Source organism: Rhinoraja longicauda, chromosome 38 (assembly GCF_053455715.1).
Source record: "Rhinoraja longicauda isolate Sanriku21f chromosome 38, sRhiLon1.1, whole genome shotgun sequence".
In the NCBI taxonomy this organism is placed as follows: Eukaryota; Metazoa; Chordata; class Chondrichthyes; order Rajiformes; family Arhynchobatidae; genus Rhinoraja; species Rhinoraja longicauda.
The window spans coordinates 15,147,015-15,166,548 of record NC_135990.1 but is presented as its reverse complement, the minus strand read 5'-3'; the positions used below and the strand labels follow the sequence as shown (position 1 = coordinate 15,166,548).

Below are 19,534 nucleotides of genomic sequence, written 5' to 3'. Positions count from 1 at the left end.
GTGATAGTTGTGCAAAGTCAAAAATAATCTCCTCGTGTCTATATAGTTCGTAGCTTATGTGAAGGTTGTAGTGTTTAATAGCCTGATGGGTGTCAGGAAGGAGCTGCTCCTGAACTTGGATGTGACAGTTTTCGGGTACTGTTCTCCACAGATGCTGCCTGTCCCGCTGAGTTACTCCAGCACTCTGTGAAACGTCACCTATCCATGTTCTCCACAGATGCTGCCTGACCCGCTGAGATACTCCAGCACTCTGTGAAACGTCACCTATCCATGTTCTCCACAGATGCTGCCTGTCCCGCTGAGTTACTCCAGCACTCTGTGAAACGTCATCTATCCGTGTTCTCCAGAGATGCTGCCTGACCCGCTGAGTTACTCCAGCACTCTGTGAAACATCATCTCTCCGTGTTCTCCAGAGATGCTGCCTGACCCGCTGAGATACTCCAGCACTCTGTGAAATGTCACCTATCCATGTTCTCCACAGATGCTGCCTGACCTGCTGAGTTACTCCAGCATTTTTTCACCAATGACTTAGATCTTTTACTGTTTTGAATTCATCCTCCAATCTACTTTTTACAAGCTCTATTTATCCAGTGCATGAAAGATTTCAATCTCCTGTGCTTTTTCACTTAAATATATAGACACAAAAAGCTGGAGTAACTCATTGGGAACTGGCAGCATCTTTGGAGAGAAGGAATGGGTGACATTTTGGGTCGAGACATCTTGGGATCTCTCCAGAGATGCTGCCTGTCCCGCTGAGTTACTCCAGCTTTTTGTGTCTATCTTCGGTTTAAACCAGCATCTGCAGTTCCTTCATACACACTACCTATTAACCTGTACCCATTATGTTCCTCATGTTTTAATGAGCATTCTCACCTACGCTTTCATTACGAGATTATAAACCATGTCATCATGTGGGGTGTGGACATTAGCTGCTGGCTCCAGCACACCAGTGATTATGTACACCAGTGATGTGAGAAAATAACTGCAGATGCTGGTACAAATCGAAGGTATTTATTCACAAAATGCTGAAGTAACTCAGCAGGTTAGACAGCATCTCAGGAGAGAAGGAATGGGCGACGTTTCAGGTCGAGACCCTTCAGTCTGAAGAAGGGTCTCGACCCGAAACGTCACCCATTCCTTCTCTCCTGAGATGCTGCCTGACCCGCTGAGTTACTCCAGCATTTTGTGAATAAATACCTTCGATGTGCACCAGTGATTATCGTTACTATTTATAGCAGCACTATTACCTTAAGAACTTGTTTCACATGTTAACGTTGCAACACTATGTTATTGTGCTTCAAATTAGGGAATTGAATGTCGAATAAAATATTCCATCCACCATCCCTTTGCCCATTTTTCAGGTGATCGACATCCAGTTGTGACTTTAGACAACGTTCAACAGTGCTTTAGACAACGTTCAACAGTACTTTAGACAACCTTAGACAACCTTCAACAGTACTTTAGACAACGTTCAACAGTACTTTAGACAACCTTAGACAACCTCAACAGTACTTTAGACAACCTTCAACAGTACTTTAGACAACATTCAACAGTGCTTTAGACAACGTTCAACAGTACTTTAGACAACGTTCAACCGTACTTTAGACAACCTTAGACAACCTTCAACAGTGCTTTAGACAATGTTCAACAGTGCTTTAGACAATGTTCAGCAGTGCTTTAGACAACGTTCAACAATGCTTTAGACAATGTTCAACAGTGCTTTAGACAACCTTCAACTGTACTTTATTTGTCACGTGTGCATATTTACATATTTATACCTGGAGGTGCCGCCATGTTTTGGCGCCATTTCCAAAGTCCTTCATCAAGCTCCACTGTCCACCAATTTTAAAGGCACCTGTAAACTTACTAATCATGCCACCTCCATTCTCATCCAAATTATCAATACACACGACAAACAACAGGGGGGCCAGCAGCAATCCTTGAGGTAAACCAATGGTCACGTGCGTCCAATGTGAAAAAGACAACCCTCAATTACCATCTTCTGCTTCCAACCATCACCTCAATTTTGCATCAAATTAGTTAACTCACTCTGGATCCCATGTATCTCTTTTAGAGATACTGTGCGGAAATGGGGCCTTCAGCCCACCGAGTCCACACCAACCAGCGATCCCCGCACATTAACACTATCCTACACACACTAGGGACAATTTACATTTATACCAAGCCAATTAACCTACAAACCTGTACGTCTTTGGAGTGTGGGAGGAAACGGGAGATCTCGAAGAAACCCACGCAGGTCACGGGGAGGATGTATAAACTCTGTACAGACAGCATCCGTAGTCAGGATCGAACCCTGGTCTCTGGCTCTGCAAAGCAGAAGCTCTACCTGCTGCGCCACCGTGCCGCTCCAAATCTTCTGAATCAGTCTACAGATGTACTGTTGATGTACTGTGATCATGTCATGTCCTAGTGCATCAGTCACTGAAAGGAAGCATGCAGGTACAGCAGGCAGTGAAGAAAGCCAATGGAATGTTGGCCTTCATAACAAGAGGAGTTGAGTATAGGAGCAAAGAGGTCCTTCTGCAGTTGTACAGGGCCCTAGTGAGACCGCACCTGGAGTACTGTGTGCAGTTTTGGTCTCCAGATTTGAGGAAGGATATTCTTGATATTGAGGGCGTGCAGCTTAGGTTTACTAGGTTAATTCCCGGAATGGTGGGACTGTCATATGTTGAAAGACTGGAGCGACTAGGCTTGTATACACTGGAATTTAGAAGGATGAGAGGGGATCTTATCGAAACGTATAAGATTATTAAGGGTTGGACACGTTAGAGGCAGGAAACATGTTCCCAATGTTGGGGGAGTCCAGAACAAGTGGCCACAGTTTAAGAATAAGGGGTAGGCCATTTAGAACGGAGATGAGGAAAATCTTTTTCAGCCAGAGAGTTGTGAATCTGTGGAATTCTCTGCCTCAGAAGGCAGTGGAGGCCAATTCTCTGAATGCATTCAAGAGAGAGCTAGATAGAGCTCTTAAGGATAGTGGAGTCAGGGGGTATGGGGAGAAGGCAGGAACGGGGTACTGATTGAGAATGACCAGCCATGATCACATTGAATGGCGGTGCTGGCTCGAAGGGCTGAATGGCCTCCTCCTGCACCTATTGTCTATTGTCTAAAACTCTTGCTAAAGTCCATGTGGACAATGTGCACCACTAGGGTTGCCAACTTCCTCACTCTCAAATAAGGGATGAGGTAACATCGTTACCCACCCACCTACAATCAGGGCATTTACAGTGGCCAATTCACTGACCAGCACATCTTTGGGATGTGGAAAGAAACCAGACCACCCAGGATAAACCATCATGGTCAAAGGGAGATCGTACAAACTCTGCAGACAGCACCCGGGGTCAGGATCAAACCCGGGTCCTTGTCCTGTCAGCATCAGCTCCAGCAACTGCACCAGTAATAAAGAACGTAGCTAGAAATAATAGGGATGTGGAAAGAAGCTAGAGTTGGTTTAATTCAGGGATACAGCGTGGAAACAGGCCCTTCGGCCCACCGAGTCCACGCCGACCAGTGATACACTAGTTCTATCCTCGGCATTAGGAACAATTTACAGAAGTAGATCAACCTACAAACCCGCACAGCTTTGGAATGTGGGAGAAAACCTGGAGAAAACCCACGAGGTCCCAGGGAGAACGTACAAACTCCACACAGACAGCACCCATAGTCAGGATCAAACCCGGGTCCCTGGCGCTGAGAGGCAGCAACTCTACCGCTACACCACCCTGGCAAATATCTGGGTACAATTCTGTTGAGATGGTGTTGGAAGCTGATACTATAGGGTGGCACAGTGGTGCAGCGGTAGAGTTGCTGCCTCACAGCGCCGGAGACCCGGGTTCGATCCCGACTACGGGTGCTGTCTGTACGGAGTTTGTATGCTCTCCTTGTGACTGCGTGGGTTTTCTCCAAGATCTTCGGTTTTCTCCCTCACTCCAAAGACGTACAGGTTTTTTAGGTTGTAAATAAGTGTGGGGATCACTGGTCGGTGCGGACTCGGTGGGCCGAAGGGCCTGTTCCCACCTGCTGTATCTCTAGACTAAACTAAACTATAGTGATGTTAATGAGGCTTTTAAATAGGCACATGGATATGTTTGGGAATGAGGGTCATGGATCACAGGCAGACAGAAAGGATTAGTTTAGGCAGGCATCATGTTGGGCACAGATATTGTGGGCTGAAGGGCCTCTTCCTGTGCTGTTCTGTTCTAATGCTCTTTTCAAAAGCCATAGAAGCAGAAGCAGGCCAATCGGCCCATCAAGTCTACTCCGCCATTCCATCATAGTTGATCTATCTTTCCTTCTCAACCCCATTCTCCTGCCTTCTCCCCATGACCCTTGACACCCTTAACTATCATGTATCTGTCAATTAGGGTTGCCAACGTTCTCACTCCCAAATAAGGGACAAAAAGTGACGTCACCGCCCCGCGCCCCACGTGACCTCACCCAGCCAGCGGCCACGTGCTCCCACTCCACCAATGGCGGCTGCCCGAGCCGGGAGGTGGGTTGCTACGCAATCTCCGTTAGGCGGCGCCAGGGCCTACACTGTCCGGGTCTACAGTGGCTACCGGGCCTACAGTGTCTGGGCCTACACTGTCCAGGCCTACAGCGGCCAACGGGCCTACAGTGTCCGGGCTTACACTGTCCGGGCCTACAGCGGCCACCGGGCCTACAGTGTCTGGGCCTACACTGTCCGGGCCTACAGTGGCCCCCGGGCCTAAATGTCCGGGCCTACAGCGCCCCCCAGGCCTAATACGGGACAAGGGCGGTCCCATTCGGGACAAACAAATTTAGCCCAATATACGGGGTGTCCCGGCTAATACTGGACAGTTGGCTACCCTACTGTCAATCCCAAATTAAATTAAAAATACCCAAAGACTTGGCCTCCACAGCCATCTGTGGCAATGAATTCCACATTCTTTTCCTTGTGATGAAAAACTGAAAACAATCTCAGAGGGGGCACAGTTCAGGTCCCAGGAATGATTGATGTCTGGACTCCATCGATTACACTAAGAGGAAAGTTTACACAACATATTGGAATTTAAATGGTTATGAGCTGACTTGAAATGTTTTCAAGATGTTGAGGGAATCCGAGTAGATAAACCACTGACATTCTTTCAGAGTCTAAGACTGAAGGTGAGGGGCCATGTATGGAACCACTTCTAAATGGAAAGTCGGTAATAATTTCAAACTCCCTTGGGCAAAAGGCAAGTGACATTGGGTCAATTTTTAATCTTAAGTCTGAGACTGGAAGCGCATTTTGATGTGAAATCCACTTTCACCACATGTCTGACAGTCAATCATCTAACAGTACTGTCAGATACAATACTGTAGGAAAATAACTGCAGATGCTGGTACAAATCGAAGGTATCACAAAATGCTGGAGTAACTCAGCAGGTCAGGCAGCAACTCAGGACAGAGGGAATGAGTGACATTTCGGGTCGAGACCCTTTTTCAGTCTGAAGAAGGGTCTCGACCCGAAACGACACCCATTCCCTCTCTCCTAAATGCTGTCTGACCTGCTGAGTTACTCCAGCATTTTGTGATACCTTCGAGTGATACAATACTTGCCAGAAATCTTCAGTTCCCCACAAGAAGTCTTTTCTTTTTAATGCCCCATTTGTTTACAATTCTCAAGCCAACTTTCACTCCGAATATCTTATCTCATTTAAACTAATTGGTTGAGTTGCATTTTCACCAAATGCTGGCAGCCAACTCAGCCATAGCTAAAAACGCTGTGATGAAATTGTAAATTCCCTGCACCATGTTTTAATAGAGCAATTAACATTGCATTCAGTTTCAGAACAAAACTGCAATGGCTTTATTGAATGGCATTTACAGTGTTCTGATTTGAAACGGTTTACAAAACAAGGCATTGTTTTTGCCAGAACATCATGGGAGTGAAATTGAATCAAGTTGTTCTCAGCTAACGAAGATTGATAGGCTTTTGCTCGTTAACATTTGCAGGCTTAAATATGTACAATTCAGCTAAGAGAGAGATCAGAAGCAATTAAATGGCAAAAGGGAATCAAGAGTCTGAATTAGTGTCTCTATATCCTCCACAGATTCTGCCTGACCCAATAGATCGATATAGATCGGAGTAGATGCACAGAGTCTCTTGCCCAGAGTAGGTGAATTGAGGACCAGAGAACATAGGTTTAAGGTGAAGGGGAAAGATTTAATAGGAATCTGAGGGGTAACTTTTTCACACAAAGAACGATGGGTTTATGGAACAAGCTGCCAGAGGAGGTAGTTGAGACAGGGACTATCGCAACGTTTAAGAAACAGTTAGACAGGTACATGGATAGGACAGGTTTGGAGGGATGTCGACCAAACGTGGGCAGGTGGGACTGGTGTAGCTGGGACATGTTGGCCAGTGTGGGCAAGTTGGGCCGAAGGGCCCGCTTCCATGCTATATCACTCTATGACTCTTATGACCCGTTGAGTGACTCCAGCACTTTGTGCGTATTTCTGCAAACCAGTTTCCGCAGTTCCTTGTGTCTTGTCTGAATTAATGCTAATATTCCAAATCACATAAACATTTAGGAAAATATAGACAAATGGAGATGTGTTAATACAAACTCAGCTATTGATTATTAAAAGCAGAGCAAAATATATAAGGGTTTAATGTTGATGAGAAAGTTTGTTCAATAAATCTTCACTTCCTGAATCCATCCAATATTATTCTTCAGAAGATAGTCCTTCATTGAGGAGGCGCTGTGAACTGTTCTGTATGTGCTGTTATGTTTGCGTGCTACTGTATTTTTCATTTTTTCCTTAGTACCTAATCAGATGTACAGCACTTTGGTCAACGTGGGTTGTTTTTAAATGTGCTATACAAATAAAATTGACTTGACTTGACTTGACTTCCTATCCCCAGAATTGGAATAATCTGTCCAAATGTCACAGGAAAATCCAAAGTCATTTGCCACCCTGGGATGTTCAGAAAAATGCGGTGTGGTCTTTAACTAAAGATTAAATAACATTTCCCGAAAACGATAAACTATGGATGGTAATAATTCTTGATGCCCCACGATTGGATTCAACCACTGCCAGGGCAGTGGGATCGCAGATGGATTTTCTCAACCCTACACCCCAGCAAAGCACCAAGTGGGAAATGTAAATGTGAACCTTGGATAAGACACCAACGTGTCTAAGCCTGGACACATCTGGCTTGGACATTTAGCTACCAAAGGGCACAAAGTGCTGGAGCGACTCAGTGGGACAGGCAGCATCTCTAGAGAAATGTGTAGGAAGGAACTGCAGATGCCACTTTACACCCGAAGACAGACAAAAATGCTGGAGTAACTCAGCGGGATAGGCAGCATCTCTGGAGAGAAGGAATGGGTGACGTTTCGGGTCGAGACCCTTCTTCAGTCTGAAACGTCCTGAAACGTCACCCATTTCTTCTATCCAGAGATGCTGCCTGTCCCACTGAGTTACTCCAGGATTTTGTGTCTAGCATCTCTAGAGAACATGGATAGGTGATGTTTCAGGTTAAGACTCTTCTTCAGACTTTTAGCCATTTAAGCCGTAGAGGCATTTAGCCATTGTAATGGCAGAGAAAGGTAACAATGAGTGTTGCCCTGGTTCTTCAGTGCCGAGCTCTTCAATACGTTTACGTGCTAAAGCTACAAACAAAAGGCACAAAATAGGAAGAAGGAAAGTTGTTCCTACAATTGCGTTCCTTTAGATAGGGGACGAGGAGTTTCTCTAGTCAGAGGGTGGTGAATCTGTGGAATTCATTGCCACAGAAGGCAGTGGAGGCCAAGTCAGTGGATATTTTTAAGACGGAGATTGATTGATTCTTGGTTAGTGCGGGTGTCAGGGTTATGGGGAGAAGGCAGGAGAATGGGGTTCGGAGGGAGAGATAGATCAGCCATGATTGAATGGCGGAGTAGACCTGATGGGCCGAATGGCCTAATTCTGCTCCTATAACTTATGAACGTATGAATTTTCATGATAATGGAGACGATCCTAATATGACAAAGTAGTGTAGGAAAATAACTGCAGATCGAAGAAGGGTCTGGACCCAGAAACGTCACCCATTCCCTTTGCCCTGAGATGCTGCCTGACCCGCTGAGTTACTCCAGCATTTTGTGATACCTTCCATTTGTACCAGCATCTGCAGTTATTTTCCAACACTTGTGTTTAACGGCTGTTGGGCGGCCAGTTTCACCAACTAAAGTCCCACCGTATCGGATGGTGATGTGGGAGAGGAGAAGCTTTCACTCACAGTTCGAGAATGAGGATGACATCGGTTTTGTTCTCATAGACGTCGTGCAGTGTGATGACGTTGGGGTGCTGGATCTGCTGGAGGATGTGCACCTCCCGCTCGATCTCCTCGCGCCTCACCCCACGCCGGCTGGCCCGCACCTGCCGCTTCTTGATGAACTTGGCCGCAAACTCCACCCCGGCCTGCTTCTCACTGCACTTCCTCACGATGGCAAACTGGCCGCTGCATGGGTGGGGAAAGACAAAGACAGCAACAGTGAGCAACAAACACAACACAACCTGCTCAACAAAAAACAGCTCAATAATAATACCGTACAGCACGGAAACAGGCCCTTCTGCCCAACTTGCCCATGCTGACCAACTTAGAAACATAGACAATAGGTGCAGGAGGAGTATAAGAAAATAACTGCAGATGCTGGTACAAATCGATTTATTCACAAAATGCTGGAGTAACTCAGCAGGTCAGGCAGCATCTCGGGAGAGAAGGAATGGGTGACGTTTCGGGTCAAGAAACCTTCAGACTGAGGAAGGAGGAGGCCATTCGACCACCATTCGGTGCAGGAGGAGGCCATTCGACCCTTCGAGCCAACACCGCCATTCATCGTGATCATGGCTGATCATCCACAATCGGACACAATCCGTGCCTGCCTTCTCCCCATATCCCTTGATTCCACTAGCCCCTAGACCTCTATCTAACTCTCTTTTAAATTCATCCAGTGAATTGGCCTCCACTGCCTTCTGTTGCAGAGAATTCCACAGATTCACAACTCTCTGGGTGAAAAAGTTTTTTCTCATCTCAGTTTTAAATGGCCGCCCCTTTATTCTTAGACTGTGTGGCCCCTGGTTCTGGACTCCCCCAACACCACAGTACAACTGCTACACAAGACTGTCACTTCAATGAAATACTTTGTAGATGATAACAAACGGGAAGGAAGAACACAGTGACTTCTTTGTTGCCTGAAAACAATGAGCAGGTCCACAATCACTCAAAACACTTCCTGCTTTATTCAGAAATATTAAACCCTTTCCGCTTCATTGTTCTTATCTATATGTTCCAATCTTATTGAAACATATAAGATCATTAAGGGTTGGACACGTTAGAGGCAGGAGGCATTTTCCCCGTGTTGGGGGAGTCCAGAACCAGGGGCCACAGTTTAAGAATAAGGGGTAGGCCATTTAGAACGGAGATGAGGAAAAACTTTTCCACCCAGAGAGTTGTGAATCTGTGGAATTCTCTGCCACCGAAGGCAGTGGAGGCCAATTCTCTGGATGCTTTCAAGAGAGAGTTAGATAGAGCTCTTAAAGATAGCGGAGTCAGAGGTTATGGGGAGAGGGCAGGAACGGGGTACTGATTGTGGATGATCAGCCATGATCACATTGAATGGCGGTGCTGGCATGAAGGGCTGAATGGCCTCCTCCTGCACCTATTGTCTATTGTCTATTCTCCACAAAGTGACAATCCCCCAGCTATCTGATGAATGGAAGGTGGGCAGTAGCTCAGTTCCTCATGTCTATTCTCGACACTAACAAACAGGCACAGTTACTCAATCAAACACTATCTGTATTATGTTTGAAAACCCCAGAAATTATAACTTATGGCAGGATCCATGGGCAGAGTTGCTTCTTCACTGCTCCAGTGACCCCGGTTCAATCCTTTAAATTATAAAATTATAAAAGGACTGGACAAGCCAGATGCAGGAAAAATGTTCCCAATGTTGGGGGAAGTCCAGAACCAGGGGCCACACAGTCTAAGAATAAAGGGGAGGCCATTTAACACTGAGGTGAGAAGAAACCTTTTCACCCAGAGAGCTGTGAATTTGTGGAATTCTCTGCCACAGAGGGCAGTGGAGGCCGATTCACTGGATGAATTTAAAAGAGAGTGAGATAGAGCTAATGGCATGTTGGCCTTCATAATGAGAGGATTTCAGTAGAGGACCAAAGAGGCCCTTCTGCAGTTGTATAGGGCCCTGGTGAGACCACATCTGGAGTATTGTGTGCAGTTTTGGTCTCCTAATTTGAGGAAGGACATCCTTGCTATTGAGGCTATTCAGTGTAGGTTCATGAGGTTAATCCCCGGGATGGCGGGACTGTCATATGAGGAAAGATTGGAAAAACGCCTTGTATTCACTGGAATTAAGAAGGATGAGAGGGGATCTTATAGAAATGTATAAAATTATGAAAGGACTGGGCAAGCTAGATGCAGGAAAAATGTTCCCAATGTTTGGGGAGTCCAGAACCAGGGGACACAGTCGAAGAATAAAGGGGAGGCCATTTAAAACTGAGGTGAGAAAAAACTTTTTCACCCAGAGAGTTGTGAATGTGTGGAATTCTCTGCCACAGAGGGCAGTGGAGGCCAAATCACTGGATGAATTTAAAAGAGAGTTAGATAGAGCTCTAGGGGCTAGTGGAATCAAGGGATATGGGGAGAAGGCAAGCACGGGTTACTGATTGTGGATGATCAGCCATGATCACAATGAATGGCGGTGCTGGCTCGAAGGGCCAAATGGCCTCCTCCTGCATCTATTTTCTATGTTTCTATGTTGGTCAGCATGGGCAAGTTGGGCAGAAGGGCCTGTTTCCCTGCTGTATCACTCCTTGGCTCTATGGTAGTATAAGTATGATTTGATCCATGAAGGTGACTGGGTGAAATCGGAGTCGGTTGTTGGAACTCTGGGGAGAAATACATGGGATTAGTGTAAATGGGTTCATGATGGTCAGTGTTGATCTAATGGCCTGAAGGGCCTGTTTCTAAGCTGTGAAAGTCAAGAACATTGTTTGGGCATCTCCTTTTTGTTTCTTTGAAGGTGGTATTTGGTTCCTGACTTCCTCTTCTAGAAACAACTGGAAGTTTAATTTTCAAATAGAATCACAGAGTCATATAGTGTGGAAACAGGCCCTTCAGCCCAACTTGCCCACACCGGCCAACATGTCCCAGCTACACTAGTCCCACTTACCCGCGCTTGGTCCATATCCCTCCAAACTTCTCCTGTCCATGTAGCTGTCCAACTGTTTCTTAAACGTTGGGATAGTCCCAGCCTCGACGAACTCCTCTGGCAGCTCGTTCCATACACCCACCACCCTCTGTGTGAAAAAAATACCCCTCAGAGTCCTATTAAATCTTTTCCCCTTCACCTTGAACCCATGTCCTCAGGTCCTCGATTCCCCTACTCTGGGCAAGAGAGTCTGTGCATCTGCCCGGTCTATTCCTCTCATGATTTTGTACACCGCAATCAGATCACCCCTCATCCTCCTACGCTCCAAGGAATAGACCCAGCCTACTCAACCTCTCCCTGTAGCTCACACCCTCTAGTCCTGGCAACATCCTCGTAAATCTTCTCTGAAGCCTTTCAAGCTTGACATGTTATTAGTTTCCTCGTTTTCTGTGATTAATTATCAAAACTAATGAGTCCAATAATGACGTTGATTGCCTGAGGTTACACGTGGCTGATCAGGGATGTAGGTGAAGGAGAAGACAGTAGCTATAGCAATGCTGAACCCTGTAAATGGTTAATTATGAGGAGAAATGTTGATAAACCTCTTGCGATAAGCTGTGTAATTAAATATCAGTTCCATTCATTCTTTCGCTAATGATTGCTTATCGAGTTTCAAAAGTACAAGAATCTTTAGACCAGAGAGCGTGAAGATGGCAAATCATTTTCCGGACAAACTATCCCTTAGGTGCTGTGAAGATTGCACGGTTATTCAGTCACGGTGGCGCAGCGGTAGAGTTGCTGCCTTACAGCGCTGGAGACCCGGGTTCGATCCTGACTAAGGGTGCTTGTCCGTACGGAGTTTGTACGTTCTCCCCGTGACCGCCTGGGTTTTCTCTGAGATCTTCGGTTTCCTCCCACGCTCCAAAGACGTAAAGGTATGTAGGTTCATTGGCTTGGTGTAGGTGTAAACTGTCCCTAGTGTGTGTAGGACAGTGTTAATGTGCGGGGATCGCTGGGCGGCGCGGACTCGGTGGGCCGAAATGCCTGTTTCCGTACTGTATCTCTAAACTAAACCAAACTAACATCAGCCAAGATGTTTGCATACAATCCTGCACCAGGAATTGAGCCACTGCCTACTAATTTACTTAGAGAAATAGGCCATTCGGCCCATCATATCCGGGTAACCATCAATCTATTTTACACCAATCCTACATTCATCCCTTTATTTAATCTCCTCACATTCTCATAAACTCCACCCAGATTTTACCACTTACCTACAAACGACCGACAATTTTCAGTTACCAATTAACCAAACAACCACAGAAAGTTACCCATCCTTTTTCTCCAGAGATGCTGCCTGTCCCGCTGAGATACTCCAGCACTTTGTGTCTATTTCCGGTATATCTATTTGGTGTGTCGGTCTCTGTCTTAATTCAGCTTACTGATAAATTGGGTGTTAAAATGAAGGCAAGTTTCCTCGTTGTAATGCTAATGACCAAGCCAATTTCAGTAAGTGGGCCAAGTATCCTGTCACCACTCATGCCTGTTAAAGCAATAAAGGGATGGACCTACCCTTGTTCCAAAGCCGAAGATAGACACAAATAGCTGGAGTAACTCAGCGGGACAGGCAGCATCTCTGGAGAGAAGGAATGGGTGACATTTCGGGTCGAGTCTCGACCCGAAACGTCACCCATTCCTTCTCTCCAGAGATGCTGCCTGTCCCGCTGAGTTACTCCAGCTTTTTGTGTCTATTTTCGGTTTAAACCAGCATCTGCAGTTCCTTCCTACAATTGTTCCAAAGCCTTTGGTGATACCACTCTAACCCACCAGTTTCCTGCATGTCCCAACCTCTGGAGTATGAGCAGAGGCTACACCTCAGCATTGAAGGGCCCCGTCCAAAACTGTCACCTATCCACGTTCTCCAGGGATGCTGCCTGACCCGCTGAGTTACTGCAGCGCTGTGTAAACCAGGGCGGCACGGTAGCGCAGCGGTAGAGTTGCTGCTTTACAGCGAATGCAGCGCCGGAGACTCAGGTTCGATCCTGACTACGGGTGCTGCACTGTAAGGAGTTTGTACGTTCTCCCCGTGATCTGCGTGGGTTTTCTCCGAGATCTTCGGTTTCCTCCCACACTCCAAAGACGTACAGGTATGTAGGTTAATTGGCTGGGTAAATGTGAAAATTGTCCCTAGTGGGTGCAGGATAGTGTTAATGTACGGGGATCACTGGGCGGCACGGACTTGGAGGGCCGAAAAGGCCTGTTTCCGGCTGTATATATATGATATGATATGATAGTATCTGTAGTTCCTAGTTACTCCACTCAGACCGTTGAAACCAGTTTCATTGTGAACAAACAGGTTTGGGAATTGTTTCTGTTTACTGCAAGGAAATAGTTTGAAAAAATCTTTACCAATGTATCTGTTGACCAAGCACCTGTCACAACCCATATAGAACCAGCAAAGTCCCGACACGAAACGTCACCTATCCACTTTGGAAACATAGAAACCAGGTGCAGGAGGAGGCCATTTGGCCCTTCGAGCCAGCACCACCATTCAATGTGATCATAAAATGCTGGAGTAACTCAGCAGGTCAGGCAGCATCTCAGGAGAGAACGAATGGATGACGTTTCAGTCTGAAGAAGGGTCTCGACCCGAAACATCACCAATTCCTTCTCTCCTGAGATGCTGCCTGACCTGCTGAGTTACTCCAGCATTTTGTGATACCTTCGATTTGTACCAGCATCTGCAGTTATTTTCCTACACTTCAATGGGATCATGGCTGATCATCCACAATCAGTAACCCGTGCCTGCCTTCTCCCCATATCCCTTGATTCCACTAGCCCCATGAGCTCTATCTAACTGTCTCTTAAAATTATCCAGTGAATTGTCCTCCACTGCCTTCTGTGGCAGAGAATTCCACAAATTCACAACTCTCTGGGTGAAAATGTTTTTTTCTCACCTCAGTTTTAAATGCCCCCCCCTTTATTCTTTGACTGTGGCCCCTGGTTCTGGACTCGCCCAACATTGGGAACATTTTTCCTGCATCTAGTTTGTCCAGTCCTTTAATAATTTTATGCATTTCTATAAGATCCCCTCTCATCCTTCTAAATTCCAGTGAATACAAGCCCAGTCTTTTCAATCTTTCCTCATATGACATTCCTGCCATCCCGGGGATTAACCTCATGAACCTACGCTGCATTGCCTCAATAGCAAGGATGTCCTTCCTCAAATTAGGAGACCAAAACTGCACACAATACTCCAGATGTGGTTTCATCAGGGCTCTATACAACTGCAGAAGGGCCTCTTTAGTCCTCAAATCAAATCCTCTCGTTATGAAGGCCAACTTTCTTCACGTTCTCCAAAGATGCTGCCTAACAGGCAGAGTTACTCCAGGGAAGATCGACACAAAAATGCTTGAGTAACTCTAGAGAATTTCTGTGGAAAAGGAATAGGTGATGTTTCAGGTCGAGACCCTTCTTCAGACAGAGTCAGGGGACAGGGAAACAAGAGATATAGAAGGTAAATAGAAAAAATGAATGAAAGATATGCAAAAAGCAACGATGATCAAGGAAAGGTGTAGCCCACAATGGTCCATTGTTGGCTGTGGGGTGGATGATAACGAGTTATACGGATAGTGGAACAACAGGATGACAACGAAACTAGTACGACAACTAAGGTGGGGGAGGGACGGAGAGAGAGGGGGTGAAAGGGTTACTTGAAGTTAGGGAAATCAATATTCATACCACTGGGGTGTAAGCTGCCCAAGTGAAATATGAGGTGGTGTTCGTTCAATTTGCTAATCAAGAAATGTACTAATCAAGAATCTATCTACCTCTGCCTCAAAGTTAATCCTCTGTACAAAGCATCAGTCTGTCACCTCATGATGTGCAGACAGAGAGAGGCAAGATGCAGAGAGGAGAGTCGGAGCCATTAGTCCTCAGGCCAACACACACACGCACACACACACACACACACGCACACGCACGCACACGCACACACGCGCACACACACACACACACACACACACACACACACACACTTATTTACTACAATTTAGTTATTGGGGCAGCACGGTGGTGCAGCGGTAGAGTTGCTGCCTTACAGACCCGGAGATTCTGGTTCGATCCTGACCACAGGTGCTGTCTGTATGGAGTTTGTACGTTCTCCTTGTGTCCGCGTGGGCTTTCTCTGGGTGCTCTGGTTTCCTCCCACACTCCAAACAACGCAGGTTTTGCAGGTTAATACGACACGATAGAACTTTATTTATCCCAGGAGGGAAATTGATCAATGTGATAATCAAATTGATAATTAGCTTCTGTAAATTCTCCCTACAATACAGGACAGAACTAGTATATGGGCGATCGCTGGTCGGCGTGGATGGTGGGCTGAAGGGCCTGTTTCTACACTGTATCTCCAAACTAAACTAAACAATGTGATGAGCAGTGCATGTAGTGGCTGAGTTTCGTGTTAAAAATCAATGAAACACCATTTATTACTTTGCAAATCCGTCAGTAAGTTACCGGTGAGAAAGTGTGATTGGGGAACAGCACCTCGTATTTGACTTGGGCAGCTTACAACTAGATGTTCCCACCTGTGGGTTAACTTACGATGAGCGTTTGTCGGCACTGGGCCTGTACTCGCTGAATAGTGAAAGGCCTGGATAGAGTGGATGTGGAGAGGCTGTTTCCACTAGTGGGAGAGTCCAGGACCAGAGGTCACAGCCTCAGAATTAAAGGACGTTCCTTTAGGAAGGAGATGAGGAGAAATTTCTTTAGTCAGAGGGTGGTGAATCTGTGGAATTTTTTGCCACAGAAGGCTGTGGAGGCCAAGTTAGTGGATATTTTTAAGGCAGAGAGAGATAGATTCTTGATTAGTACGGGTGTCAGAGGTTATGGGGAGAAGGCAAGAGAATGGGGTTAGGAGGGAGAGATAGATCAGCTGTTGAATGGCGGAGTAGACTTGATGGGCCGAATGGCCTAATTCTGCTTCTATCACTTATGAACAACCTAATGGTATGAAGGATAATTTCAAATAACTCCTGGATTTCCTCATCCCCGCCCCCTCATCTTCTCCCCAACAATAATGGCCGTACTAGTTCCACTGTTGGCATCACTGTCGTTAGCACATCTTCCCCCGCCAGCAATGGGCCGTTGCAGGCTCCACCCTTCCTGAGGCCATCTGCTGGAAGCCCTGTTTTGTTCTGGCCTTCTCTACCTTTCAGTCTGAAGTAGGCTCCAGACCCGAAACGTCACCTGTTCCTTCTCTCCAGAGATGCCATGTGACCTGCTGAGTTACTCCAGCATTTTGTGTCCATCTACGGTGTGTAATTCGTTTTTGACAACTTCCATCACATTGGTGTCGATTCAGAGGAAACAGAATGGGAGTCATTTGTTGATTCGGATTGTCCTGCTCTTTGTCTACTGAACATCTATACACTAAGACTCTCGTTTGTTTGTTTGTTTGTTTGTTTGTTTGTTTGTTCCTGAACTACAGCCAAAACAGTACACGATAGCGCGACAATTTTGGCCCACCTTACTCACCGTCATCCCTTTGGTGCTAATGGAAGAAGTTTCATTGAAATCGGTGTTATATTTTTAAAGTTATTCACATTTTAAAGTTTAAATCTATCTCCTGGGGAGGGGAGGGGGAGGGAGGGGAGGGACAGGGGGAGGGGAGGGGCAGGGGGGAGGGGAGGGTGCTGCACCAATGCAGGAGAGGTTTGGGCCTAGTGGATCCACTTGGTCTAGTATCCTACTAAATTCCAGGTGATTAACCAAATCTAATCTCCAGCGCTCCAAAGTGTGATTTGAACTTTGGTCTCTAGATTAATAACTTGGTTACTTAACAGTTTGTTAGCTAGATATACATATAGATATACACATATATATATAATGGAAGGAACTGCAGATGCCGGTTTAAACCGTAGACACAAAATGCTGGAGTAACTCAGCGGGACAGGCAGCATCTGTGGAGAGAAGGAATGGGTGACGTTTGGGGTGATTTGGGTGACATTTCTCAACCCGAAACATCACCTATTCCTTTTCCCCTTCTGCCTGTCCCGCTGAGTTACTCCAGCATTTTTGCGTCTGCCTTCAGTGTAAACCAGCATCTGCAGTTCCTTTCTAACTAGTAAGAATTTAATTGTGACAATGGTGACAATGAACCGCTTTTGACTGCACTACCACTACGTTTGCCCAACTATTATTACCTCAGCAGGGCAGAATTGTTTGGACATAGATGATGCCATACCATAGACGTCTATTTATCCCAGGATGTAAATTAGTCAGCCAACATCATAAAACACAACGAGATACGTGAAACATGAAATCAAAGTGAGGAACGTCTAGGATTGAAGACGTGCAAAGATTGGGGGGGGGGGGGGGGGTGGGGAGGGGGAAGGGGAGCCAGTCTAGCCCATGATGTTCTGCATCTTGGTGGGACCAGTCTACGATACGATACGATAGAACCTTATTTATCCCAGGATCTGCCAACAGTCATAAAAACACAGAATACACGAAACATGACATTCAAGTGACGAGTGGAAAGGATTCGGGGATGTGCAAAGATCGGGGTGGGGGGAGGGGAGGGAAGTAAGTCTACCCCATGACAGAAGGGGAAGGATTTTTTTTTAGATTTAGAGATACAGCGCAGAAACAGGCCCTTCGGCCCACCGGGTCCGTGCCGCCCAGCGATCCCCGCACATTAACACTATCCTACACCCACTAGGGACAATTTTTACATTTGCCCAGCCAATTAACCTACAAACCTGTACGTCTTTGGAGTGTGGGAGGAATCCGAAGATCTCGGAGAAAACCCACGCAGGTCACGGGGAGAACGTACAAACTCCGTACAGACGGCGCCCGTAGTCGGGATCGAACCCGAGTCTCCGGCGCTGCATTCGCTGTAAGGCAGCAACTCTACCGCTGCGCCACCGTGCCGGTGTTGTACAGTTGTACAGTTTGATAGCCACAGGGAAGAAGGATCTCCTGTGGCGTTTTGTCCTGCATCTTGGTGGGACCAGTGTTGCTGAAGGTGCTCCTCAGGTTGACCAGTGTGTCATGGAGGGGGTGATCTGTGTGGTCCAGGATGCTCCACAGTTTGAGGAGCATCCTCCCCTCCAAGACTACCTCCCATGAATCCAACTCCAACTCCGCCCCCAGGACAGAGCCAGCCTTCCTGATAAGCCTGTTGATTGTGTTGGTGTCATTGGCCTTCGCCCTGTTTGTTTGTGTGTGATTCATTCATGCAATGAGGGTGGAGGATAGGCCAGGGCAACACCTTGCTTTCAGGTATTTAACCTTTATGCAGCAAGAGTGAAGAGGCAGGAACTGTACAGAGCTCTTTGAGATGCATGCTTTATGCTGTCCTCTGCTGAACGCGTTCGTTGATTATCTCAACAAGAATGCTGTTGCCCGCAGCAGAGTTCTCACTATAACTGCGTGAGGTTTTGCCTTAACACGCCGATCAGCTGAAAAAAGAATGCTTAGGAAGGAACTGTCAAATTAACTACCCTTTCAGAGGGTAGTTAATCTGTGGAACTCACTGCCGTAGAGGGCTGTGGAGGCCAAGTCAGTGGATATTTTTAAGGCAGAGATAGACAAATTCTTGATAGGAATGGGTGTCAGGGGTTATGGGGACACTGTCCGGGCCTACAGTGTCCGGACTTACACTGTCCAGGCCTACAGTGTCCGGGGCCACAGCGTCCGGGCCTACACCGTCCGGGCCTACAATGTCCGGGCCTACACCGTCCGGGCCTTCAATGTCCGGGCCTACAGCGTCCGGGCCTACACCGTCCGGGCCTTCAATGTCCGGGCCTACAGCGTCCGGGCCTACAGCGTCCGGGCCTACACCGTCCGGGCCTACACCGTCCGGGCCTACAGCGTCCGGGCCTACAACGTCCGGGCCTACACCGTCCGGGCCTTCAATGTCCGGGCCTACAGCGTCCGGGCCTACAGCCTCGGGGCCTACAGCGTCCGGGCCTACACCGTCCGGGCCTACAGCGTCCGGGCCTACAACGTCCGGGCCTACAACGTCCGGGCCTACACCGTCCGGGCCTTCAATGTCCGGGCCTACAGCGTCCGGGCCTGATCATTCTCAATCAGTACCCCGTTCCTGCCTTCTCCCCATACCCCCTGACTCCGCTATCCTTAAGAGCTCTATCTAACTCTCTCTTGAAAGCATCCAGAGAATTGGCCTCCACTGCCCTCTGAGGCAGAGAATTCCACAGATTCACAACTCTCTGAGTGAAAAAGTTTTTCCTCATCTCCGTTCTAAATGGCCTACCCCTTATTCTTAAGCTGTGGCCCCTGGTTCTGGACTCCCCCAACATTGGGAACATCTTTCCTGCCTCTAACGT

At 46.9% G+C, this 19,534-nt stretch overlaps 1 protein-coding gene across 3 annotated transcripts in view; it reads right to left on the bottom strand.

The window, feature by feature from the left end:
• The window catches only part of LOC144610808 (death-associated protein kinase 2-like), a 196,271-nt gene that overhangs the window by 114,645 nt on the left and 62,092 nt on the right, over positions 1-19,534 (bottom strand). For all 3 annotated transcript variants that reach the window (XM_078429727.1, XM_078429726.1, XM_078429725.1), the window contains exon 3: positions 8,249-8,470. In XM_078429727.1, the coding sequence (XP_078285853.1) occupies positions 8,249-8,470 (222 nt within the window). The remainder of the gene's footprint in view (positions 1-8,248; positions 8,471-19,534) is intronic.